The sequence below is a fragment of the Poecilia reticulata genome, linkage group LG10, assembly GCF_000633615.1.
Source record: "Poecilia reticulata strain Guanapo linkage group LG10, Guppy_female_1.0+MT, whole genome shotgun sequence".
Classification (NCBI taxonomy): Eukaryota; Metazoa; Chordata; class Actinopteri; order Cyprinodontiformes; family Poeciliidae; genus Poecilia; species Poecilia reticulata.
Genome location: NC_024340.1, coordinates 19,670,335 through 19,697,302, shown reverse-complemented (window position 1 = coordinate 19,697,302; position 26,968 = coordinate 19,670,335). Strand labels below are relative to the sequence as shown.

Here is a 26,968-nt window from a genome sequence, read left to right as displayed (position 1 = left end):
CATTAAATCATCATATTCTTCATTTTACCTGGGTCTAAGCGCCATCTCCTCACCACCACCCACCCTGACAGATTAGTATTAAAGATTTTTTTTAACATTTTAGGCTTCAGAAGAAATTGAGCTTGGTGAATTTCTGGGAAGAATATTACAAAAAAGTAATTAAATCCATACTTGGGTTGCAGGCAACAGATGTTTTGTTGTTTTCACTATTGATCAGACCTCTTGTTCTGTTTCGGTTCCCTTATTGCTAAGCGACATATGTCTTTTAAAGAAAATCAACCCCCGGTATAACGGAAAGATCACAAGTTTTTATTTTATATGTCCTGTTTGTTTTGAAAGTGACCATAAAATATATTTTCCTGGTTAAGAAAACCAAACTGTAATTTTCTTCAGTTTCACTGCTAATCTTCAGATTTCCGTACCTTGCAACTACTGAAAAATCTTCAAAGAAATGGAATCACATTGTAGAAAGACATGTTTATCTGCCACTCGGAGTGTTAAAAACTCAGATTATGTAAATATAAAACTCGAACAAAAATATTTTCATGTATTGCCGTCTTCTGTTAATTGAGGCTGGCTGCTTCAGCCTGTTTCTGGTTAGTCTGGAGATTTCTGCTTGTTAATTTGGAGGAGTTTTTCCTCACTGTCAACCCATACTAATTCTGAATGATGTGAAAGTGAAAAGAAAATCTGATGCAATCTATAAAGATTTCCTTGAAGACACTTTTTATTGCCTACCAGTAACAGAATCTAACTGTATTGTCGTGAATTCATTTAAAAGAATATAAAAGAGTATTAAAGGACAAGCAATTGGATTAGAGTTGGGCCAGATTTTATGTAAAATACCACAACGTGACTGCCTTTCTAAAACTGGCCGGTCTTAAAAGTTGGTATTTAGCACCACCTGCTGGTCATTTGAGCAGGACCAGGACTTCAGACCTTCAAATCAGATGAAAGAACTTTAGAATTGTACTACTTTAAAACTGTTGTAAAACTAACTGGGGTGTTGTGATGGTCTGTGGTTGCTTTGCTGCAACTTACTACAACTGACAAAATAATTCAATAACAAAAAAATGAGTGTCCAGGAATCTAACTGGAAGAGCAAGATCCAAGTCTGCAGAAAATGGTAATTGAGAAATCCACAACAACGTAAAAGGCCCCTTTACCAGGCCAGTTTTCACCGACACTTGATGCCAATTATTTCTGCCAAAGGTAAACCAACCATAGATCATGGAAATATTTTCTTTTCACTCCAAATAGCTATTAATTCTTTAAATAAAATATCTTAAAATTAAACATTCATTTGTTTTTACAAGAACAAAAACTAAATTGAAAACAGGCATGGAAGTCAAATGAGGTGAGTTTTAAGAGAAAATAAAAAATAAAGCCAGTCGAGCAAAAAATTACCTAACTTATCCATGAGAAACACAGTAGGATTAGGTTCGGGTGACTGGGCTTTAGGTTGTTCAAATGTTGACAGTGTCTGTTTACGCCTTTTTCCAGTAATTTGAGAAAACTTTTAACTCATTTCACCTTTGTTCCATGTCTGCTAGGTTTGTCCTTCCATTTTAGTTATTGAGCAATAAATCAAAGTCCAAAACAAATCCTATGAAATGATCCTAGTTTACTTGTCACTGGCCAATATCAGCTTTTCTGCAATTTAGGTAACAACTGCATGAAGATACATGTTGAGATATTTAAAAAATATATTTGTTTAAACTTTTAATATTTTATCTTAGCTTCTAGAGCAAGTCTTGACAGAAGGAAAAGGAATACCAGCTTCGTCTTTCAGCTTGTGATTTTATTTTTTCTAGTTTTCCGATTAAGTTTTTGTCCAAGTTGGCTAAGTTTCATAATATTTCACAATATTCGATTGTCTTTTCCTATATTTGTTGGACAATGAAGATCCCACTTGCCTGTTTGCTGTTGCTTTTTAGCTCTGCAGTCTGTCGAGATCAAACTGTCAGAGACCGTTACCGAAAATGTATAAACCAGCATATCAATGGAGGCATGAGCCAAACCCGATGTGATGCAGTAATTAGCCCTAGAGGCATCTCAAAAACTGACAGCAGTGAATGTAAGGAAACCAACACTTTCATCCGAGCCAGCACTAACCTAGTTAAACAGATGTGTGGATGTGCAGGTGAGCCATATGGTCAAATGAAGAAAAGCCTTCAACCTTTTGACGTTGTTGTCTGTACTCTGAGAAACCAAGGTGCCAGACATCCACATTGCCAGTACGGGGGGACTAGTCGTACCAGAAGAATTGCAATCAAATGTGAGCAAGGCTTTCCTGTACATTATGATGGAGACATTGTTGTTATTAATGACTGATTACTGATGATGATGATGATGATGATTAGATCCAGTGGGCTTTTATGCCTTGTTGAATAAATGCCTTGTGTTTCTCTGTGTCTTTTTGTTAACAAAACAATACTAGCATGATTTACAGTGTAAGATTTTAAGTAAAGGTATTCAGAAAATACAAAATTTTAATGAAAGAAAACGAATATTTCCACCCGAACTGTATCAGAACACAGAAGAAGTTATGAGTTTTTCTGAGGAGGGTTTTAAATATATACTGGGTTTAAATAGGATATGCAAAAGTCATTTTCTGCCATGATACAGCCAGAAGAAAGCTAGACTCAAGAATACGGGCCTCGATTGCAAGTCTGGGGACTTATGTGCATCATAGGAGTTACATACACATAAGTTGTTAAATTTTGCATATTAGCTCTTTTGAATTCTAACCAATGTGTAATGCTACTATTTTAAAGCAAAAAGAAATAAACTAAATCGACTGTTTAGGCCTAACATTTACATTAACTGACCCCTCGCACCACCTTCAGGCCTGGCTCCCAATGTCCAGCTGAGGAAAAACAGTTTTCAAAGCTAATTTTCATCATAAGGAGTCCTTTGGGATGCACTTTGTTTGACACCTCAATGAACATTAAACAACACTTCTATTCTTTGAAATCCTTTTAATTTGTTTTGTGCAACATTAAAATTTTCTAAGAAACTTTCAGGTTTTCATTTGCTGTAAGCAATGAAATAAAAATAAAAACACTTGAAATACAGTGTGCAACATCTGTATAATATATGAGCTTTATGTTTTCAGTTGAATTACTGAACGGTAACAATTAATTCGACTGTCCACCACCAGATGGCAGCATATCAAGGGAGAAATGACCTTTTTCAGGTCGTGCCTTGTTAACAGAAGCTCACAGATGACGGACAGTAGGAAGGCCTTAAAGGCTCTAAGCTTTCAGAGAAACAGTGTAACACATAATAATGTTTAATCAAAGCCTCTGAAAATGTACAATAAAAAATATTTCAAAATAATGAATTTTACTTAAAAAATACATTTCTTACTGATAAGCCCTTTACTAAAGGCTTTGAACTTTTTACGTTTGTGATTTTTTTTTGCTTTTTCATATTGAAGGTGAGTCGCTCATGTCATCTTCGTTTTACTGTTTTAAAATTCCTCAATAGGCTTTGAGAATGTTTTTTTTTCTTTCTTTTTTTACCTAAGGGTTCACACAAAAATATACAACAATAACAGTTACCTTTAGAGAAGATGTCACTCTAACATGCAACCTACAATTTAATTTGTCGAGTTTCTTCTTCTGGATTAAATTTCTTTGCTGGAAAAAAATAAACTCCAGTTCTTTTTAGAATTTAAAGTGGAGCACTTATTCCCTTGCTAAAACTCACCTTTTTGCATTAAGCAATTCACCTTTTTTTAAGTACAGCAGCTGTAAAACATTGTAGCAGGAAGACATCAGGACAAAACTGAAGTTCTCAAACATCTTCATGAATGCCTCAAAAACAATGGGGCCCAAGATTGTTGACCACAATATTTTAACAGGCTTGATGCAACACATTCATTAACACCTCTTGCAAGAAGGAATTGACTGTTACCAATAGAAATCCTCAGTTCTTGCTGGGTTTTTTTTTTTTTATATCAGAATTAAATAAGGCTAATGCTTCTATGTTCAGGAACGTGTTTTACTATCAGATGGTATGCTTTAACAATGCAATTCATTTCATTGAAACTTTAATAGTTTGTCAAACAAATCTCAGCGAATGCACAGCATTTAATATTTTAATATTACCCTCACTTTTCCCTTTCATCAAGAGCTAAATCTCTAAGTTGACCAATGAGCACCATGAGTCACTACTCTGTTGATCATAGATGTGACTCATGTTTACAAGTTTCCATTACCTTCATAAGCAAAGGTAATGGAAAAGAAAGGCTGTAGTGTGATTATTTTCACTATGTTGATAAACGTAAACACAAAGAAGAGATCGTTTATTCAAAAAAAAAAAAAACAGCCTCCTCCCATATCTGGGAGGAGGCTCCCATTCTGCTATAAAGCCACATAAAGCTTCATAATATGTTTACGAGATCTAAATAATCAGATACCTCCCCTGATAGACCCGAACAATGACGATCATACTTTATACACTTCTCCTCTTTCCAATTGGACGTGAGTATTGCTGTAAACATTAAATTATCTTGGCATTTTACATTGACGTTTATGTTCATTTAATTTGTCCTTCAGGATGCACACAAGAATATACAACAAAAACTGTTTCTGTTGGAGAAGATGTCACTCTAACATGCAGCCGGAGACATAATTCATCAGGTTTCCTCTTCTGGATGAAAGTTGTTGCTGGAAATTTGCCTGAAGTCTTAGGAGCAACTTATACTTTTGATAGCAACATTGCTAATTTTACACCTCACATCACAACAAAACAAGAACCAGGAACTTTTCTTCTCCACATAAAACAAACAGAGCTGAAAGACACAGCTTTTTACTACTGTGAGGAAATAATAGAGCTACAGAAATCCCTTTGGAATGTGACTTTTTTGAAAGTTAAAGGTAATTGGAACAATTATTCTCTAACTGATGATCAGCTTTCAGTTTTTAGAAGTTTCTCTGTAGGAAAAAATATAGGTTGCATGAATTAGTTCAATTTATTCCAGCGCATTTTATGCAGACTTGAAAATAATGTATTGTTCCGTTATACCTCTAAGGACCAGAAGCTGAAATTACCACTGTTGTTCAAGAGCTCCCATCGCTTCCAGTCCACCAAACAGACGCCGTGGCTCTTCAGTGTTTGGTCCAGTCTGAATCTGATGACCATACAAGTTCAGATCATCACAGTGTTCATTGGTTCAAAGCCAACGATGATGAATCTCATTCCACTAAACTTTATGTTCATGGAAAATCAAAAAGTAAATGTGAGAGGATTCCTGAGACCCCATCTGTGAGGAAATGTGTCCACAACTTTTCACTGAGCGATGTCGGCTCCTCTGATGCGGGAACGTATTACTGTGCCGTGGTCACTTGTGGGCACCTACTGTTTGGAAAAGGAACAAAACTGGAAATTGAAGGTATTATTACCAATGTGCGATTTAAACTTTTTCTTGTTCAGAAATTGTTTTGCAATGAAGCAAAAATACTCAATAATCAGAGTGAAATGTGTATCATAATTATGACTGAGCCTTAAAGTTAAGTCACAATCCTTGTTTTTGCTCAATATACCTTATTATTTTCTCCTTTAATTTTCAGGATCGTTATTTGTCTCTCATTCTCTTGGGACCATTATGTTCATTGTCCTGCTGTGTGCTGCTTTGACCATCACTGTGATAGTTATTGTCCGACTAAATCACACCAACAAGAAACTAAGGAGAGGCACCACTGGTATTAAAATGCAGTCACTATCTTGTCATTGCATAAATATACATATATATATATATAATTTATTTTTTCTTTCTTTCTGTTATTGACACAGAAGCTACTCCAGATTCTGAAATAGCTGTTGCTCAATATAGTCAGGCAGTAAGTTGGGTATATTCTGAGTTGAAAAGCAGATCTTGTGAGTTTTCTCCATCATCATGTTTTATTTTTTTCCTGCAGACAAATGAAGATAGTTTGATTTATTCTGTGCCAAATTTTGCAAAGAAAAAGGCTGAGCAAAAAGGAAAGAGAGGCGCAAAGGCAGCGGAGGGACAAATCATCTACGCTGGTGTCCGGACGTTGGGATATGAATAGTAGTGTCATCTAATTTACAGCCCGAAGAGGAACTTGATATATTATTCAAAACAATTCTAATTTCCTTCTGGATTGACATGAGTACATGTGAGAATCATTTTATACATTTAATTGGATAGTTTGACAAATTTTTGCTCTGCTTGTCCCTTTATTATATGTTAAGTCTGACAATTTACTGCTTTGTACTGTTGCGGCTGTGTCTGTGTGGCGACTATCTGCATTTTCATTTGCTGCCCTGAGAAACTGGGTCTCATAAAACCATAGAAAGAGATGTAGCAAATTTACAAGTTGCTTAATTAACAACAACTGCCACTGGCAACAATAAGAAAGAAACAAAGAAAGAAATAATGAAAGATTCCTAAGTGTTATAAGTTTAGACTACGGCAAAGAGAAATTTAAAAAAAGTAGTTTTTATGGTGTGAAAACCATTTACTACAAAAAATAAGTTTTAATTTTCCAAAAAAAAAAATACTTCTGAAACTCTTGTTGACTTTTTTAATGATTATTTAATTCTATGTTCCTAATATTTTAATATAGATGTTGTCTGAGTGTTTCTTGTTTGCAAGTGTTTTTGATGTGACTGCTACATTTTGCCTTACTGCACAGTACAAATAAGTTTATTCTTGAACCTAGAAAAGTTGACATGTAAAAAAGAAAAATAGCATGTTGTGTTGGCTCTGGTAATGTTTGTCTGTTTTATAGAGAAAATTTTAATGCCTGCTTCCTTAACATTACAGTAAAAAAATAAATAAATAAACATTAACTTTAAATTGCTTTGAAACTGCGAGGTGCATTATTGCCTTTAATAATAAACAATTTGTTAATGTTACAACTGATGAGATGAAACAAACTGACAGTTAATGGCAACAAAAACATAAGTTCTTTCTGGATTTGGAGGAGAATAAATATGAAGACAACCACAGGAGGTCAGTAAAACAGCTAGAACACACATAGAAACCATCTGGTTGCGAAAAGGTAGACGAAGCTATAAAAGACTGCAAGCTATTTCATGTCAATCCAGTGTCCAAGCGCTATTTTAAGCTCTTTAAAGGCGCTTTCCCAAAGAAGTCAACATGCTGCTCATATAATGACTTATTCATCTGAACAAGAGAAACGTGTTTTAAAAATATAATTTATCATACACTTATAATCACAGATTTTTCTTACTTATTTGGATAACAGCATCATGCAGTTGCTGCAGATTGTTTAGCTGTAAATATTTGATGTGAATATCCCTTTCCATATTTTCAATGGATTTGGAACTGATGACTACTTTTTACTACTGTGAGGAAATAATAAGCCAGTTCATTAAACGAGTTTGAGAGGCTTTGAACCTTGTCTCATGGTGCATCATACTGCTGATAGCAGCCATCAGAAGAAGTGCACACTGTGGTCATAGGAAATAGGAGATAGTTTAGTTGGTGCAACGGGTTTAAGTTTTCACAAAAAAGTTCAACAAAAGTTTATTTCCCAAACCATTTGACCACCAGACGCAGCCTGAACTGTTGGTACAAATCAGAATGGATCCATACCTTTGTATAATTTATGATGAAATCTGAAACTCTTATCAAATATCACAACTCAGGGAATATTTTTTTTAAACTGCTGTGGGTTCAGTTTGTGTTGAGCCTGTGTCAACCGAAGCCTCAGGTTCCTGTCTTAAGCTGACAGGAATAGCCCTTTTTGTGGTCCTCTACTGCTGTCACTCGTCTGGTTGAGTGTTTGGCTTGTTGTGTGTCAAGAAGAGGTTTTCTCCATACCTTGTTTCTTTTTTTTTGTCCATTCTTAGCAAACCCAATAAATGAGTTGTGTGTGAAAACCACAGTAGATCAGCAGTTCCTGCAATACTCAGAACAGCACTATGGTTTAACAGTTGAACTTCAGCAAGCTGGCTGCATGGCATGCAGGAATATTCATCTGGATACATGGGATGAGGATACCTGCAGAGAGAACCCAAAAAATGATGCTCAAATAAGGGCATATTAATTGAGCATATATTTTGCTCCAATAAAGAGATTGGCAGATTACTGCCATGTTATTGACTGATTCATTTAAATGCTGTTTAAAAAGCAATTAAATAGTTGTACATAGTAAATTGGCTGGTGAATGTAAAGAGTAATATCTCATTCTCAACATCAGTTTGTGTTGGCATATACGTTCAAGAAGCTAACCCGAGGAAGAATCTGGAAAAAATTATGCAAAATGTCTTCATAAGAACCCTTACTGTTATAAATTGAACTTGCAAAAAAAGTCTGAAGTGAAACAAAATATTAAAATAGTTGTGGTTTCAGTATGAGAGTGGCCGTTTCTTTTTGATGTCAGGAAATAACGGTTCAAAAGTGTTTCTTGGAAAGAGACAACACAAAGCGTTTTGTAACTTCTGCATTTGCTTTTTTTGGGGGGGAGGGGAGAGGCTGAGCAGTTTTACAAAGGAAATAGTTTCACTCTTAAGTTGGTATCACATGGGGTGTTATCATGTCATGTGTCCCCACGAAGAAACGTTACATGGATTTATAAGTGGGGAACTGAAGTGGGGAGCTTCATTCCTCCAACACTACTTTCATGTACTTCTGTATTGATTTGTACATATGCAGAGTATGTGTGTGTATTATGTTGTTTGTGTTTAACTGTGTCAGAACCGAATATGTTACTTCCTATCAATCCACCATTTCAATGTATTTTGTTTCATAAATTTAAAGAGCAACTGACTGATTGGGGAATTACATTCTAGCACTGCCCTGTAGGGGTTGGGAAATTACTAGCACACCTAATTATACCATAAGTTCCAACTACAGTTTCAAGCATCCAGCATCCTGAGGTGAGAAAAGCACGTGCAAAGCATAATTTCACTGATTCTGTAACCGTTGTGGTTTTGAATCCCGTGATGCTAATGCACTGTTATTTTCTTTTTAAGTTAAGATACATTGACAGGCAGGTTTATCTGGTATTTACATTTTATATGCTACAAATGCATATGAAGAAAAATTACAGACAAATCTATGGAACTTTTATAGGGGAGTTATTTTTCAACGTCATCATGTCATAAAACCATTTAAACAAAAATGGGTAATAACATTTTAACCAACAGCACAATATTTCATAGTGTATGAAAGAGAACTAGAGCCACAAAACAAAAAAACAAAAAACTATTTCTGACTTTTGATCTCAGAAGATTGAATAAAAAAATAAAAAAACTGAATTCTAATAGATATGTTTGCTTTACATTAAGAAAAAAATCTGTGAAATTGCAATGTTTTCAATGGCAAAAGCAAATGCCATTTTCTTTTCTTTTTTTTTTTTTAATAAAAAGGTTAATACTTTATGTCCAACAAGAAAGGGGCAGTTTTTTCAGTTTTTCTGAAATTATTTTAAACTAGTGTGTCATCCTATTGGTAAAGGATCTTGCAAAAAATAAATATGGTTGTTTTGACCCATTTTAAAACAGACGGCAAAACTGCAAAAAGCTGACATGCAGAAGGCGCCAGCATGACAGGAAATGAAGTTATAAAATCGGCTATCGTGCAGGTTCATCAAGCAGTTGGACATATCGCGTCCACCACGAACCACAAACAAGTCTCACTCAATCAGGATGATGCACATGTGGATTTTTTTGATTTTTCTTGATCAAGGAGGTAAGTACTATTCACGCTATTCGGTTAAAATTGTATCTTTGTTTTAATGCAAAAACAGCATTTTAAGCTTATTTTTTTCTGTAGAATATTTTGTTGCCCCATTTATGTATCATTTATGAGTTGGTCTTTGAGTATAGACAACTTTTCTGCTGAAATATTGTCATGTACGGGGATAAATTTACAATGAAATCTGTTTTTACTCGTTATTAACGATAATTATTTTTGGATTATGCAGATTCACTGTTTTCAGTGACCACAGGTCAGCTAGGTGAACCTGTGACCTTTACTTGTTGGCTTTCTAATTCGGACTACAGTAACACTCGAGTAAAGTGGTACAAACAGAGTAATGGAGATACTCTAAGACTGATAACAACCCTGATGAAGGCAACGACCCACCCATTATTTGAGCCAGGGTTTTCTCCCTCACGGTTTGCTGCAAACTATACCACATCCACGAGCACGTTGACTATCCTCAAACTTTTTAAAGAAGATGAAGCTCTGTATCACTGTGCAGTTTCTACCTGGAATACAGATGAGTGGTCCGGGACTTATTTGTCTTTGAAAGGTAATGCATTTTTATAAGATTCTTTGCATGTCTGAAAGAGGCAATTTCTCAAACAATTTCTGAACTCATTTTTACTCTCACATTTTCTAGACGTAAATACAAGATCATTAAACTACAGTGTTGTTCAGTGGCCAACAGTATCTGCCCCACTTCAGCCTGGAGGCTCTGTTACCCTCCAGTGTTCAGTCCTACCTCGTTCCCAGACTGGATCCTGTTCAAGTGAACGCAGGGTGTCCTGGTTTGGAGTCAGAAAAGACACTTTCCTCGGAAGCATCATCTACACAGATCAAAATGCATCTTACAGCTGTGACAAGAACCCTGACGCATCATCAAATTCAAAAAGTTGTGTTTATTACTTCTCAAAGAACGTCAGCTCTGATGATAGTGGGACTTACTACTGTGCACTGGCCGTGTGTGGGGAGATTATATTTGGAAATGGAACCAAACTTGAAATTGAAGTCAAAGGTAAGAGTATGATAGTTAATAAACCAAAATTAATTTTTGTGGATTACATACAATTATGTATGTATTACATACATAATTGTATGTAATACATACAATTATGTATGTATTACATAATTGTTTTCAATCACTGTTAAATAAAAGTAGTTTTTATGGGTTATATTTTTATATGTAAGATGGCTGCAGATGGCCAAATCATGGGCTGCTTCTGACGTGTTCTCTTGTGGCTGTAAGTGGGCTTGCCATTGTTATTACCATCATCAGGACAAAAGGGGATTTCTGGAACGGTAAGACACATTTTTGCAACTAAATTTGGAAGTATTGTAATGAAGGTTTGGTATTTGTTTATAATTTTTTTATTTAACCTGTGACTTTTCCTCTTGTATTTCACAGTTGATAATTGTCCACAAGGAAAGGTTGAAAAGCAGAAACTAAAGGTAATATTTTCAAAAAACATATATTATTTACTCCATCCATCCATTTTCTAACACCCTTGTCGGGGTTGGGAGGTGCTGGTACCTATCTCTAATCAACCTATATTATGTATTATAGCGTATATTATTTACTGACATACTTATATCCACCATTTCCATGCTAAACGATATGATTTGGGTTTCCGCTGATTCATAACAATTCACTGATTTGTGCCTTTTCAGCTCAGTTCAAATGTATTTAATCAACGACAGCACATTAAACAATGTTGCATGTTAACAACAGAGTAACCATCATTTTGTACATCGGTTTTCTAGGCACAGACTAATTTGCAAACCTAGTCCTTGGTTGGACCTTTTTTTAAAAGAGTGAAATTTAAATAACTTTTTATTCTTCGTAATGATATTATTAATATGATCACTACTAATGTGTGTGTCTTCAGTAGTTTTATTGGTTTTATGTCTGTCCATCTGTTTCAAGATGTATCGGTTATTGGTGTGAATTCTATGAAGTTGAATAAATGGCATTATTTAAATCTATCACTGAAATGAAAAAGTTGTCTTTTTTTACAGAAAGAAGAGGACACACTGATTTACTCTACTGTCGTCTTTAGTATAATAAAAAATACAAGTCAAGAAGGAAAAGATGCAAAAGCAGTAAAGAGGGAGAAGATCTATGGTGCTCTAAAACCATTCGGAGTGGAATAACAAGTCAATGCCTGAAGCTCTTTTAAATCACCATGAACCACAACCAGGAGGCCCAATACAGCCCTACTATCTCTCGTGACCACTAATACCACTAACTTTCAGTGCTGACTTTTGTATGTTTGTTTTTTAAAAATATTTTTCTGGCAGTAGTGGCCTTTATTTCACAGTAATTTGACAGAACAGGGGAAAGGACGACGACCGCATCAATGTCTGCAGCCTCTGAATGTGGGGAGCCCAATATAGCAATAGCGCCACGTAATGAAATTTTAAATCAAAACACTTAAATACACATTGTACTAGTCTGATCAAAATACTGATTTGTGAGCAGAGTTAGTTTTTGAAATCAAGGCAGTCTCAAACTGAATATTTTAAAAGATCCGTTCTTATAAAACTGATGGAGGAGGATGTGCCAAGTGTGAAAGTAGCAAGTAAATGTATCATATTATAGCTCTGTTTCCTGTTTTGTCTTCCTGTTTTTTTTCTTCTTCAGATTTAGTAAAGTGAAACCATAAAGAAGAAAGCTTCTGCTCCATGTGTGTCATTAAAGTGTTAAAATAAAATGTTATCAAAGTTTGCATGTTACTTTTTTTATACAATGAATGAATGAACCATATACTAAGGTTACTATTTACACTGACTGATTGTATTTGCAATTAAATTTTAATAAACAAAAGATATTTGTAATTTATGTTCAGCTTTTTCAGACATTTTATCCAATGTATGAAAAATGTCTCTGTTATCAATAAGGTCAGTGCATGAAGTCATAGGATCTGCAAAGGCCAGCATGACACCTTAGGTTCTTTTCCCAACTTCTCTATAGAAATATAGAATATATTTATTTTTACGTTCATCTGACAATATAAAACAATAATATAAAGATGTAAATGCATGAATGATGTTTTTTATTTAGTATTTTTTTTATATGAGCAGCTTTAATAACAGATTCACGCAAGATGCATCTGATCTATTTTCAAATATTCCAATAATACCCAAAGGACTTTTAAACAGTTACCAGTGCAAGTTTTCATGCACAATATTACTCATTTTGGGGTTTGGTAATACGGGAAATGGGTAAAATACTCATGTTCACACAAACACATCAGCTGTCACTTCATAGTGCAAAACAAAGGCTCTTTATCAAATGTATGCCAAAGTAAGTTTACATATTTTACATTTTACAGTAAAAAGTACAAATGGCTCAATTTTATTGTGAACCCTTTATTGTAAACAATTTCTGTACAAAGACATTTTATATTTAATCATGTAAGAAATGTTTGCAAAAAGCAAAACTTAAATAGTCAAATCTATGAAACTTTAAAACCAACAAATGCACAATGTTAATTTGTCAGTCATGTAAGCATGTTGTGTCCAAGCTCTACACACACAGGTCCTGCTCTAAGACATTTCATGCAGTGTGGGATGACCTCCTCTCACAGCTGAGTACACACACTCTGGTGGTGATTCTATCCTCTTCTTCATGCCTTTTGTCTTCCTTGTGGCGAAATTAAGAGCTACATAATTGGCTTCATCTCCACGAGCGCCCTGCAAATAATAATTTAATATTATTTACTATTAATATGCACATTTGGCTACAGGTAAGTTTTCAATCTTTGTCAAATCACACCCTAAAGTTGGGTATTGCCATTTTGTCTATTCCTACGTCTTTTGCGTTAGTTTTGCTACAACTGCTTTTCAACCAGTCAAACATAATTTACATTTTTTTGGTCCTGATCCCTGTTTGGGCTTGATGACTTGAAATATCATCTGGATGTATCATAATATCTAGACCACATTAAAGCAAAAGTAAATTACTTGGATATTATTTATTGAACTAATAAATGCACATTTTGTAGAAGCAGAGCAGAGTACATTATAGAAATCACTGATCTTTAACAGGAACAAACTCCTGCTTGGTTGACGCAAATCAACCCATGATGAACAGCACATTTTAATAACCAAAACTTTTAGAAAAAAAAAAAAAAAACACCACAACTATGAAGGTACAAAATGACAAATACGTGCAAACCAGTTGTCTGTACTTTCAATAATTCATTGTTTTTTATAATCCCATCTCACTAGCTCACCATAAAGTTTACAATTAAAATGAATCAATAATATAGACCTTCATTGTTGGGTAATTAGAAAATTACCCAACAATTATAAAGAAAATGTAAAATATTTTATAATAGTTATAAATTTGACAAGCCTGCTGTATCAGACAGGTATGTGAGAATTCTGCTGAATTGGGATAAGTGACAATAAATGTATTCTTTTTTAAATTTGGTGCAATGTGGCAATAAGAGTCTCACTGTGTCTGTTGCCCGGTCCCTCGATGAATTGGGTCGTCCAGATGGGCCTGTATCTGCCCCTGTCAACAAAAAGTAAAACTGTCAGGAAGAGCTGAAATTAAAACTTAAATATGTGCAAAATTAGCCTTTTATTACTAAACTGGCATTTTAGGATTTATTGCAAAAGCAGAATTCTGTTTTTATAATAAAAGAGTACTGCTTTTAATGCAAAAAAATAAAAAATAAAAATAAAATTCCACTTTTGTAATAAACTGAATGAATGGTGTTTTTTCTAAATGCATATTAAATGTATATTTGCATGATTTTGGCTGCAACAATAGTTTTTCACATATTTTTCTATTTAAAAACAACACAAGAACCACACCACAGCAAGCAAAACAGAGGAATACATGCTGAAATCTACATGTAGTTACCATTCTTCCTTTACCATCTATCCTTATCTGTCTGGACAAACAGCGAGATAGATATATAGATATAGATAAAAACTATCATTGTCCTTTCTTATGTATGTATATGTAAGTACAAGATTCAGCTGAAGCTATTTTGGACTGCTCTAGTTGTAGCTGGCTTAGATTGTTGAACGCTAAAACTAGATCTCTACATGTGGTATGAATGATTCATGAAAACCACATTATGAAGGGGTTGCTAGAGCTATATGTGCAAGCGCAGAGGAACCTATACACGAAACCTTGGCATATAAGCAATCTATACATGTGCATCAAAGGGATAATTAATTTTTTTAATTAAAATATACAACTGGTTTTTAGAAGCAACAGATATGGTCTGAAATCCATCTTTTGCCATGAAACTGGAAGGATCATATTTTATAAAACCCAGAAGAGTTTATTTTAACATGTACCTATAGCCAAATGCAATGGAAGTACATGTGCTGTCAAACATTACTGCTTTCAATACATTGCTGTACTAAACCTCAATCTGTGTTGAACCATCAAATAAATAGTTCATTTTTAGTTGCAAATTCAGTTAATAAGTCCATCATACTTGTAAATTCAAACGTTTTCCTTCTCTAAACTTTTTACAAATATTCTGTACACACTTAACACTAAGAAGCTGCTGATTTCATACTTTTTTTCAGAGAGAAAAAAGTAAGAATTAGAAAGAATTAGAAACTCGTGCTAAACCTGATCCACTACAGTGGCATTTCTTAAAGGAAAAATACGTCCTTCAGCTATAACTGTGAGAATTTTTGTATTGCATCAAAATAGGAAAGAAGAAATTTATGCATAATTTATCATAGAGTGCTGAGTAAAAACTTGAAATAGATGTAGCATACATTTGTATATGCTTGAATTTAAATAAAAAATGATTCATGATCTCATGTACCTTTAACTTTGGAACAGTTCTATATATCAAACCTACCTTCACAATGTTCAACAAGTGTTAGTTTTATGTAGACAATAAGAGCAGCGATTAGAGTCACGCAGCACGCCAGCAGCACACTAAGTACAAGAACAGATGGACTGAGATGTGAACCTGAGGGAACAAAAAAGTCAAAGAAGAAACTTTTAGTCTTGTATTTATTAGTAATAATTACAGTTAGTTACTCCAAACACTGAGATCAAAAAGTTCATGTTTAATGTTCAATAATTAAGTAAGTTGAGTAAAGTTAAGCTGGATATAAATACACCATATTGTTTAAGTGTGAAATTATGAATTGAGAAAAAAAGGAAAATTGTGTATTTGTCCAAGGTATTTGGTTTTTGTTTTAAACCAAACAAAGCTATTCTAATTTGACCCAGCAGAAACACGGTTGAGAAAAAACAATTCAGTAAAAAAAAGTTTCAGCACCCGATAATCTAAATAATCAATTTGTGTTTGTTTTTTTTTTCAGATGAACTATATTAATGGTAAACACTAAAATGTTATATAAATCTGTATTTATTTCAAAGACAATTTTCATTTTCATAACACAACTTTTAGCTGTTTATTGACTGACTATCTATAATTTGTATGTAGCATACGTGTTATGTAGTCTCACTATGAAAACAGTACTTTTTGAAAAATAAATAGAATTTATTGGACTTACTCATCTGTACTTTTGATCCTTCTCCAAACAGGATCTTCCCACATGAGAGCACAGCGCAGTAATATATTCCAGTATCTGAGGACGTCTGTATAGTTTTTGACAGCTGGTAATCACAGCTCCTTTGCTGAGCATCACAGCTGCTTTTGTTGGCGTAAATAAAGCTTGAATGGGAGGCTCCGAATCCGACTCTGAACCAGTACACATTGTTTTCAGCTGGACATTGACCAGASWTTACAGAAGTGTTGGAAAGAAGAGAACAGTTTAGATTAACCGTGTCCCCGTCCTGGACTGATGTCGTCTCTGGGGTTTGTCTGACATGAGTCAGTGTTYGACTGTTATGATCTAGTGCAGGGAAAATAAACAGATTGTTAATAAAGACTATTATATGAAAATCTTGTCTGACCTCTTTGATCTCTTTGAATAACAACAGAACTTACMGTTTACGGCCAAGTATAYCCCTGCAGCAAAACGTTGAAAATAAGCAGTCCCACCTTGACAGAAATATGTTGCTTCATCCTCTTTAATGATATCCTTGATAGTCAGAGAGCACTGAGAATCCTCYGCTGTTAARTTAAAGCGATTGTTGTTAAATTGTTCACTCAGTTTTTGTTCAGTCAAGCTTCCCGTAGCAACTGTCTGGAGCATATGTCCAAGCGGCTGCTTGTACCAGTAGAAGAATTTGCGCTCCGTCTTTGAAACTGGACAATGCAGAGTAACACTCCCACCAACTTCAACCAGTTTCAAAGGGATCTGATGAGGAATCTCATTAGTTTGACTCAGGGCTGAAAAAAGAATGAAGATGATTAAAAATGTTAAATAAAGCCCATTGCATAACTTTACACTGCTTAGCTATATTGAAAAGTAAACTCCTCCACATTTGTGAACATACTGAATAAAAGTGGTACTTACAGGACATAGCGAGAAAAAACAGAGCAGATAGTATTTTGGCCATTGTGATAAATAAACAAACAAACATAAAAAAAAAGAAACACACCAGTCTAACACAACTGATCCCTTCCTCACTAAATGAAGTTTTAGCCTCATGATCTTCAATGTATTCAAAAGGGCAAATAGTTCTGATTGGCTAAAAAGATAGAAGTGCACTCCCTTCAAAAGTAAGCCAATCTATTTTTGATAGAAAACAAAAAGAGAAATAAAGGCACTATCTCAGTTTTCATAGATAGTTATTTTAAATATATATAGATGTTTACTCCTAAAATGAACCTTAAAAATCTTCATAGAATATATGTAGATATGACCATAATTTCTTGATCTATAATCAAACTTTACACCCATTTGTAATGGAAGTGACTGTTGTTGTGGTATATGTTATTAAAAGCTTAAAAGGAGGATGTGACTCACATCTCAAAAGGGTCAAAAACATTCATTATTTTCTAAGGCACTTCACTTCTAATACAGCTAATCTTTTGTTCATATTAGATCATATTATTATTCAGATCATAGTAGACAAACCAGAACACAAATCAAGGCAAATATGACACGTGAGGTTCCTCAAGGCTCCATGTTGGGGTGCTCTCATTCAGTAATTTTGTGATCCCACTATTTTAGAACATAGAGTATCACATCATCCAACACATATTTTGATGGTCGATAGTTTTTCAACTTAGCACATGCATGATTCATTTGCAGTGTGAACACAGAATGGAATGGTTCTTTGACTATAGGCAGTGTATACTGCAGAACAACTGTGAGACTGACTACAGCGGTGGGTGCAGCAGGGGCTCAAACCAGCACTTTCTGCTCACTCAAGACAGTTGGTACAGAGCAATTGGTGCTTTCACAAGTCTTAATGAACAGAGTAAAGTCACTAGTCTCTTTTTTGAAAATAAAAAAAGTTATTAATAGGGACTGAAAGTTGATCAATATAGCAACAAACTAGATTACTTGGCAACAGTGCTTTCCCTCATCCTGACCACACTTCCTGCTCATCCCCACATTTGTCCAAACTTGTCTCTTCACTTTGGTGAAATTTTTCAAAATCAGGGCTGGAGTTGTGTTGTTACATTGGATTTAGTTTCACTTTAATCATCTAAAAGATAGCATTTCTATTAAAATAAACTTTCCATATTAACAAAAATCTGCATCCTTTATTAGTTCCACCCTATGGAGAGGAGCAGATGTTGGTCAAATGTAAATAAATGAAGGTGCTAATTCAGTTTTATCTCTACAGTGTGGATGAGTGATGGTGTGGCTTTGAGAAAAAACGGGATAACATAATTTAATCTCCAGCTAAACCAAGCTACTCCACAATACATTATCATGGTATCGTAGTAGGTATCAGTGTTCATTGAACATTGCGATTTTTTTCACTATGTGGTTTTTTTCTGCGTGTGTAATTTTCAAGGTGCTAGAAAATGTTTGGAGGAAACAAATGGTAACCTGAATGTCACAGAAGGAAAATAAAAACTGTGTTCTTCAGATACTCTCTTCTTTAATATTGGATGTCAAAGGCTGTTACAGAATAATAATACCGTACATTTTATGATACATTTTATTTAAAGCATCTTCCAAAACACTCAAGGACACTATGGCAACAAGATACAAACAACACAACAATAAACCAAACAACCATGAGAAAATTACATAAATCAAACATTACAGAAAATGCTTTGAGGAGCAATGTACTTTCTTTGACTAATTGAATTATAATAATTATAGAAATACATCTAACTTATAAAGCCATTTTACGACACTCAGGAAAACCAGACAGCTCAGAAGTAGTTTGACCAACAGGGGGCGCTCAGTCTGTGTTCAACACATTGGATTTAAAGCACAAGATGATCCAGTAGCCATAAAGTGCAGCAGAAGGAAAACAAGACGGTTGTTCCAGGGTACATTTTTATTTATCCACCATGGCACTAAAGTCTACTATCTCACTTCTAATGTACGCAATGTATATAACAAGGATCTAATAATATGTGACGGGATTTGTAAAACTAGCTACTTTGACATTTTCCTTGCTTTTATGGAGTAACAAATATTAGGTTGAACTGGTTGCAGAAATATTTGTCAATTTTATGTCAATTAGGAATCAAAACCTGTTCTGGTGTGAAAGACTTTACATACTTTGTACTTTTAAAATGCTTAATTATGTGTATTCCATGTTTGAACCACTGTTCGTATTGTGAATTAAGAAACTGACAGGCTGGAACTGCTACTACTAAAAATGTACCTTATATGTACGAAAGTATTACATGCATTCCACCATTGCAACATAAAAGTAGCATGAACAAATATTTACAGTATTTAAACAGCATGTATAATAATTATATAAATATTTAAAAAAACTTCAGATGAATGTCTTTTCAACTGTATTTGCTTGTTAAAAATAATGAAATAATTCAGAAAAAAATAAACACAGATAATTCTATGAAAATTTGTACATCATTAGGTAATATTATAGAAAGAAAGATAATACAGTGGAGAGTGAGTCTCACTGTAAAAAGTTCCTGTTTTCTTCTTTACAAAGCTGACCACAAAGAAAGTTTACAGGAAATGTTTTGAGTATTTTGTACATGTAGAAGAACAGATATTCACTTCTCAAAAATTCCAGTCAGTACTTGTTGATAGACGATAATGGCTCCATTTCTTTCTTCTTGCAGTGTAGAAAAACTCAGTCAGCAGATTCCAATTTGGATCCTTAAAACAATTGTTTCAAGAAATATCAGATCTGGAGACCAAATAACATGAAATATATTTCATATGACTAAATGTGAGTTTTCAAAATATAGCAAAAAAGAATTGCAAATGTTGTGTAAGCAAATGAATACACTTGAGTGTGGACATGCTTGTGTTACTACATGCCGTGTCAGTTGAACAAATTAGTAAAAGAACAGTAGAAATATTCTAAATTGATGTAACCTCAAATGTTTCTTTCTTTTTTTTTTCTTTTTTTTTGGCTAATTCTCAAAGAATTCAGCAGATGTTTTGTGATATTCTACCAGCATAAATTAAAGGTTTTGTAATAAAATGAAATAAATAACAGAATAATCTTACCTTTAATCTCTGGAGAATATAAGAATTGAAATCACAATCACACAAATACCCAACAGCACACCCAAGACAATGAGAACAGGTTCCATAGGTTTACCTTGCAAAAGAGATACATACATACATTGTTAAACAAATTAATACATATCAGATGTTATTTGTTAAGATTCCATTCAATTATTAAATGTGTTTCTGACAAGCAAATTTACTTGCATAAGGAATTGTTAATAAATACATTTTTGGTCAATTAAACAGATTTTATTTCTAAGATTACGCTAACTATTAATCTATAGCAATGTAAAAATAAAATGGTGTGTGATTATACTTTTTTGTTCCGCAGGAAAGTACATACGTAAAAGTGTAGATTCATCAACTCTAAGAAGGGAAATGTACAGAACGATCTAGAAGTTATGATGTGACACAGACATTGATACTTCACATCACAGAATTTAAAGTGATGATGAAAGTTTGTATAAAAAAAGCAAATTTTTTCAAAAGCAAAAAACATAAAAAATTAACCAATGTTAATATTAGTTTATCTCAATTGCTCATTGACAGCTGTCTCAGTCTTCAGTCTGACCTGATAGAACAGAATGAAACTGTAAGAAAACAATTCAGTTAGTGCTTCAAAGTGCATCTAATTTAGCATACATACTTGTCTCTACTGTAGTTCCTTCTCCAAACAGGATCTTTCCACATGTGACCACAGCACAGTAATATATTCCAGTATCTGAGGAGTTCTGTATAGTTTTAGACAGCTGGAAGACACAGCTACTATTACCACTCCTGTTGCTGCTTTTGTTGGCGTAAATAAAGCTTGAATGGGAGGCTCCGAATCCGACTCTGAACCAGTACACATTGTTTTCAGCTGGACATTGACCAGACTTTACAGAAGTGTTGGAGAGAAGAGAACAGTGGAGATTAGCTGTGTCTCCCTCCTGAACTGATGTTGTTTCTGGAGTTTGTCTGACATGGGTCAGTGTTCGACTTCTGCAATCTAGAGTGCAATAAAAATAAACAGATTGTTAGACGATTACATGGAAATCTTGTCTGACATGAAACGATCTGTTTGACGTAACATAACAGAGCTTACCGTTTACGACCAAGTAGATTCCTGTAGCAAAACTCTGAAAATAAGCAGTCCCACTTTGACAGAAATATGTTGCTTCATCCTCTTTAATGATATCCTTGATAGTAAGAGAGTATTGAGAATCTCCTGGTGTAAATTTAAAGCGATTGTTGTTAAATTGTTCACTGAGTTTCTGTTCGCCTAAAATTGATGTAGCAACTGTCTGGAGCATGTGTCCAAGCGGCTGCTTGTACCAGTAGAAGAAGTCGCCTTCATTGTTTGAACGTGGACAATGAAGAGTAACATTCCCACCAACTTCAACCTCTTTCAAAGGGATCTGATGAGGAACCTCATTAGTTTGAGTCAGAGCTAAAAACAGAGGAAAATTTTAAATTAGTCATGAGACAATTTACAGAGAAGCTCTAATTTATTAAACTATGTTATGTAAGGCTGAATACTTACATGCTGCAGTCAGAAGAATCAAAGCAGACAGTTTTCTAATCATTGTGGCAAAATGCATTTTGCAGAACTGACACCTTACTACTCAAATGAAGGTTTACTCACAATATCTTCAAAGTCTGTAGAGTGAAAATTGTTGTGATTGGCTGAAATGTGTAGAGTGCACTCCCTCTAACGTCCCTCTAATACAATGTCTACATTTTGTAACAGCCTACATGGGTTTCTCAAACATCCCTTAATGATCAGCATTACATTGCTCTTTATTCAAATATCAATTGAATATAGTGGTTGATAATGATTTTATGTGCAGGTTTAGTTTTTAATTGTGACAGTTTCTCAACACGATGTGGTTTTCTGTCTAAATAAAACAGAAATATGAATTAATTAAATTGTAAAGTGATAGCATGTAGTATTTAGATTATTTGATACTGAAAAGAAGATTGATTTATCCCTACATTGAAACTGAAAGTGAACCTGGTAAATTCTTAAGATAGATATAAAGTTTAACCAAAGATTAAGGAGATTCAGTTAAAGATTCATCATGGGATTGTTGGGTTCAGACTTGAGAGAACCTGAAAAATTCTATTCTGTTTGAGTTGTTGGCAGAGGACAGATAGTGAAAAGGGAAAAGGTCTGCTTGGCTAAGAGCTTCTCAGTTTGTATTTTTGTTTTGTGTTTGGAGGGTTCTTCCAAATGCACAGCTCCAGGAAGGGCTTGGCGACAGAGTTGGGCAAGAAGAGCAAAGGAAATAGACCACTAGGCTCATCTCAAAACATGCGAGTCAACATAGAGAAATCCTGAGGGTCAGTCACGGATGGATGGATGGATGGATGGATGGATGGATGGATGGATGGATGGATGGATGGATGGATGGATGGATGGATGGATGGATGGATGGATGGATGGANGGATGGATGGATGGATGGATGGATGGATGGATGGATGGATGGATGGATGGATGGATGGATGGATGGATGGATGGATGGATGGATGGATGGATGGAATAAGGTTGTTGCAGGTTGCCTGGGAAATACTTTATTGTTGATAGAAACATGCAATGTTTTCACAGTGCACTACTGAACAATGAGAAATCTTTTTGTCAACAATTTTTATACAACAGTTGTTTTTTATACCATCATCCAATTCTATGAGAAAACGTTTGCAGAAAGCATGGTTTACAATATTTTAGTAGTAAAATCTGCAGAGCTGCAAAACCAACAAATGCACACTATTAATTTGTTGTCAGTCATGTAAGCATGTTGTATCCAAGCTCTACCACACAGGTCCTGCTCTAAGACGTTTCACGCAGTGTGGGATGACTTCCTCTCACAGCTGAGTACACACACTCTGGTGGTGATTCTGTTCTCTTCTTCATGCCTTTTGTCTTCCTTGTGGCGAAATTAAGAGCTACATAATTGGCTTCATCTCCAAGAGTGTCCTGCAAATAATAATTATTTTGCATTACTTATTATAATAATGCACATTATTAATGTCATGTTCCGAGCTTCCCCAATTCATACGCCCATTTTGAGTAGCGCCATTTTGTCAAATCCTACTTCCACTTTGTTACTTCACACAAACCATTTCAAATGTATAGACACACCATATAGTGATGGTTTCTTTTTTTTGTTGTTGTTGGTGTGGTTTGGTATTTTGTTGAATTATGGCGATCGTGTATCAGTCGGACATGTACTGTAATTTAATTTTACCATAACTGAAATATGCAATTCATTCTGATTTAATTTGGTTCTGATCCTTGTTTGGGAAGGATGATCTGAAATACCATCATCCATTTCTATGAGAAAAAGTCCATAATGTCTAGATTTCAGTGAATGACCCAGATGTTATATTGAACTAATAATGAACATTTTGTAGTAGAACGGCAGGGATCCATTGTATAAATCACTGATTCTTGATCAATACCAATCCCAAGGTAGGAAACACTGTTTTGCATCCAAAAACATCAGGTAAGAAACAACCAAAACTATAAAAGTACAAAAAGGCAAAGGTGTGCAGTAACCAATGCCCTGTAAAGTTTTTTTATAACACTGTCACACTTGCTCACCATGAAGTTTACAATCAAAATGAATCAGTAATATCCTCATTGTGGTATATAGACTAATTTTACAACTTAATACCATTAGGAAGAAAATTTAAAATATTTTTAAATAACTGTAAATTTGATACATCACCTGTCACAGACAGGAAAACCTGAACTGTCCTGAAAAATTACAATAGATGCATTCTTCTTTAAATTTGATGCAATGTGGCAATCAGACTTACTTTGTCACTTGGTTGGTTTCCCAACGTCTTCTGTTGTCCAGACGGGCCTATAACAGACATAAAGCTGTCAGAATGAACTAAGATTAAAACTAAGATTCCCTAAATTGTACAAAATCAGCCTTTCATCAGAATTTATCGCAAAAGTAGTGTTCTATGAATATACAAGTGATTTTTGTTTTTTCCTTTTTGGCTTTGTACAATGTCATCTGTAGCAAATCACTCTTTCAGTTTTACAAAATATATTAATGTGATTATAAAAAAAGATATATGTACACGTATGCAGGCACACACTTACACACGCACACACACATACAAATGAAAAAGGAAGGTTCATAATTAAAACCCAGATCTATCTAGCAAAACACAATATATGTGCACACGCTGTCACACATTGCTGCCCTCAACCGTAGACTCCAGTACTAAACCCAGGTATTCTACCACAAGGAAAATAGGTTGCAAATTCAGTTGCAAAGACTATCATATCTCTAAATATAAATATTTCCCTTCTCTAAAGCTTCACAATATTCTAAACCTACTTAACACTAATGCAGCCGTTGATTTTCTGATTATAGTTTTATCATAGAGCGAATCGGGTCAGGCTACATCACATCCACTACAGCTACCTTTCTTAAAGGATAAAGATTTTTAGCTTTAACTTTCAAATAGAAAATTTATATTGTATCAAAATGATTGCACAAGTTCATAAAATAGGAGAGAAGAAATTAATACATATGTCATGCTAAATAGACACTTGAAATAGTTCTAATTTGCATTTGAATATGCTTTAATTTAAACGAACCTTGAATACCCTGATAGAAATAACTCAAAATCTCATATACCTTTGTTTTTGTTCTGTATTTGACAAACCTACCTTCAAAATGTCCAAAAACTTTTTGTTTTATGTAGATAATAAGATAAATAATTAGCGTCACACAGCACGCCAACAGCACACTAAGTACAATAACAGCTGGATTGAATTGTGAACCTGAAGGAACAAAAAGACAAAGAAGAGACTTTTAGTAGTGCATGTATTAGTAATAATTACATTGAGTTATTTCAAACATTCTGAGATCAAATGGTTCATAATTAATGTTCAGTTAACTAAGTCGAGGAAATTAAGTTGGACATAAATATATCATATCAGCGAGGTGTGAAGTCATTAGTAGACAGGAGTAAAAAAGGGGAATTGTTTGTCCTGAGAATTTTGCTTTTACTTTCAACCAAGAAAATAATTTCTAATATGAATAAGAAATCCTATTATATTAGGCAGGGATGAAAGAAAAAGCATGTTTCAGGAAACTAATTTTGTCAGACGTTTAACAAGAATTTGTCTGCATCAGATATTCTAAATAACTTTTTTGGACATTACCTCAAAATGCATTTGATTGATTATACATACTCATCTCTACTGTAGTTCCTTTTCCAAACAGGATCTTTCCACATGTGACCACAGCACAGTAATATATTCCAGTATCTGAGGAGTTCTGTATAGTTTTAGACAGCTGGAAGACACAGCTACTATTAYCACTCCTGTTCTTCTGAGTGTAAATAAAGCTCAGGTGGGATTCTCCAAATCCAGCTCTGAACCAGTACACATTGTAATCAGAYGGATTATGATTAATGTTTTCTCTACTGCTGGAGAGAAGAGAACAGTGGAGATTAGCTGTGTCTCCCTCMTGRACTGATGTTGTTTCTGGAGTTTGTCTGACATGGGTCAGTGTTCGACTTYTRCAATCTAGAGTGCAATAAAAATAAACARAKTGTTAGACGATTACATGGAAATCTTGTCTGACATAAGATTAGATGTATGTTGTAACGTAACAGAGCTTACCTTTTACAACCAAGTAGATTCCTGTAGCAAAACTCTGAAAATAAGCAGTCCCACTTTGACAGAAATATGTTGCTTCATCCTCTTTAATGATATCCTTGATAGTAAGAGAGTATTGAGAATCTCCTGGTGTAAATTTAAAGCGATTGTTGTTAAATTGTTCACTGAGTTTCTGTTCGCCTAAAATTGATGTAGCAACTGTCTGGAGCATGTGTCCAAGCGGCTGCTTGTACCAGTAGAAGAAGTCGCCTTCATTGTTTGAACGTGGACAATGAAGAGTAACATTCCCACCAACTTCAACCTCTTTCAAAGGGATCTGATGAGGAACCTCATTAGTTTGAGTCAGAGCTAAAAAGAGAGAGAGAGAGAACAAGATAATTAAAACTGTTTAATGAATCCAATCACATAGTTTTACAAAGCTTAACTCAAATGAACAAATACATTCCTCTTCATATTTTCTATCAAGTATGAACATACTGAATAAAAGTGATACTTACAAGCTATAGTGAGAACAACGAGAGCAGACAGTCTTTTGGTCATTGTGGCATCAAAAAATAAACAAAAAACACTAGTCTAACACTGACGATTCCTTCCTCTCTAAATGAAGGTTTAGTCTCACGTCTTCAATGTGTTCAAGGGGCAAATTGTTCTGATTGGCTGAAAGGTTGGAAGAGCACACCCTCGGAAAATAAGCCAATCTGTGACTGAATTTAGTAAAACTGAGGTGAAACAATTTTTAGAAAACACAAACATCCTAAGCAATTTGTGAATTTTGATGGAAAACTAAAAGACAAATAAATTTAAGGCACTACCCAAACTTCTACCAAAAATCATTTTAAATAATTGGTAACACTATTTGAAGGGAGGGTGAATAAGACTGACATGACGCTGTCATAAACACCTGTCGTGAACATGAATAAGCCTTCATGAATATTTATGACTGTTGTTATAAAGCGTAATTCGGTAAATTATGACACTTTTAATTATTCAAAATGTCTTTGTTATGACAACTTCACATTAACCAATAAATCATTACTGATTTTAATTTGTTATAAAAGTATTACTGATTGCACTTTAAAAATTAGGTAACTTTATTTTATTA

The 26,968-nt window shown here is 34.4% G+C and overlaps 3 protein-coding genes across 3 annotated transcripts; 1 reads left to right on the top strand and 2 right to left on the bottom strand.

Moving 5' to 3' along the window:
- The first annotated feature begins 9,614 nt into the window (after positions 1 to 9,614).
- Positions 9,615 to 12,433, top strand: LOC103471478 (uncharacterized). The gene is made up of 6 exons (XM_008420507.2): positions 9,615 to 9,694; positions 9,930 to 10,259; positions 10,350 to 10,724; positions 10,898 to 11,008; positions 11,115 to 11,158; positions 11,726 to 12,433. The coding sequence occupies exons 1-6, from the start codon at positions 9,652 to 9,654 to the stop codon at positions 11,858 to 11,860; spliced, it is 1,038 nt and encodes a 345-aa protein (XP_008418729.1). The 5' UTR covers positions 9,615 to 9,651; the 3' UTR covers positions 11,861 to 12,433.
- A 785-nt stretch (positions 12,434 to 13,218) lies between these two features.
- LOC108166626 (uncharacterized) lies at positions 13,219 to 17,132 on the bottom strand. Its single transcript, XM_017307025.1, has 6 exons — positions 17,126 to 17,132; positions 16,708 to 16,998; positions 16,217 to 16,429; positions 15,550 to 15,663; positions 14,170 to 14,228; positions 13,219 to 13,402 (listed from the first exon to the last, which is right to left on the bottom strand). Exons 1-6 carry the CDS (start codon positions 17,130 to 17,132, stop codon positions 13,256 to 13,258), a joined length of 831 nt encoding a protein of 276 aa, XP_017162514.1. The 3' UTR covers positions 13,219 to 13,255.
- Positions 17,133 to 22,785: 5,653 nt separating this feature from the next.
- On the bottom strand, positions 22,786 to 25,833 carry LOC108166625 (uncharacterized). Its single transcript, XM_017307024.1, has 5 exons — positions 25,814 to 25,833; positions 25,438 to 25,763; positions 24,910 to 25,023; positions 24,039 to 24,085; positions 22,786 to 23,193 (listed from the first exon to the last, which is right to left on the bottom strand). Exons 1-5 carry the CDS (start codon positions 25,831 to 25,833, stop codon positions 23,047 to 23,049), a joined length of 654 nt encoding a protein of 217 aa, XP_017162513.1. The 3' UTR covers positions 22,786 to 23,046.
- Positions 25,834 to 26,968: the final 1,135 nt, after the last annotated feature.

What these genes read in the sequence shown, in the direction of transcription:
- LOC103471478 (XM_008420507.2), top strand. Translation starts at nt 9,652, where the DNA reads ATGATGCACATGTGGATTTTTTTGATTTTTCTTGATCAAGGAG. An exon ending in ACTTGAAATTGAAGTCAAAG is followed by an intron (nt 10,725 to 10,897) that starts GTAAGAGTATGA and finishes TTTATATGTAAG; the next exon opens with ATGGCTGCAGATGGCCAAAT. An exon ending in AAAAGGGGATTTCTGGAACG is followed by an intron (nt 11,009 to 11,114) that starts GTAAGACACATT and finishes TGTATTTCACAG; the next exon opens with TTGATAATTGTCCACAAGGA.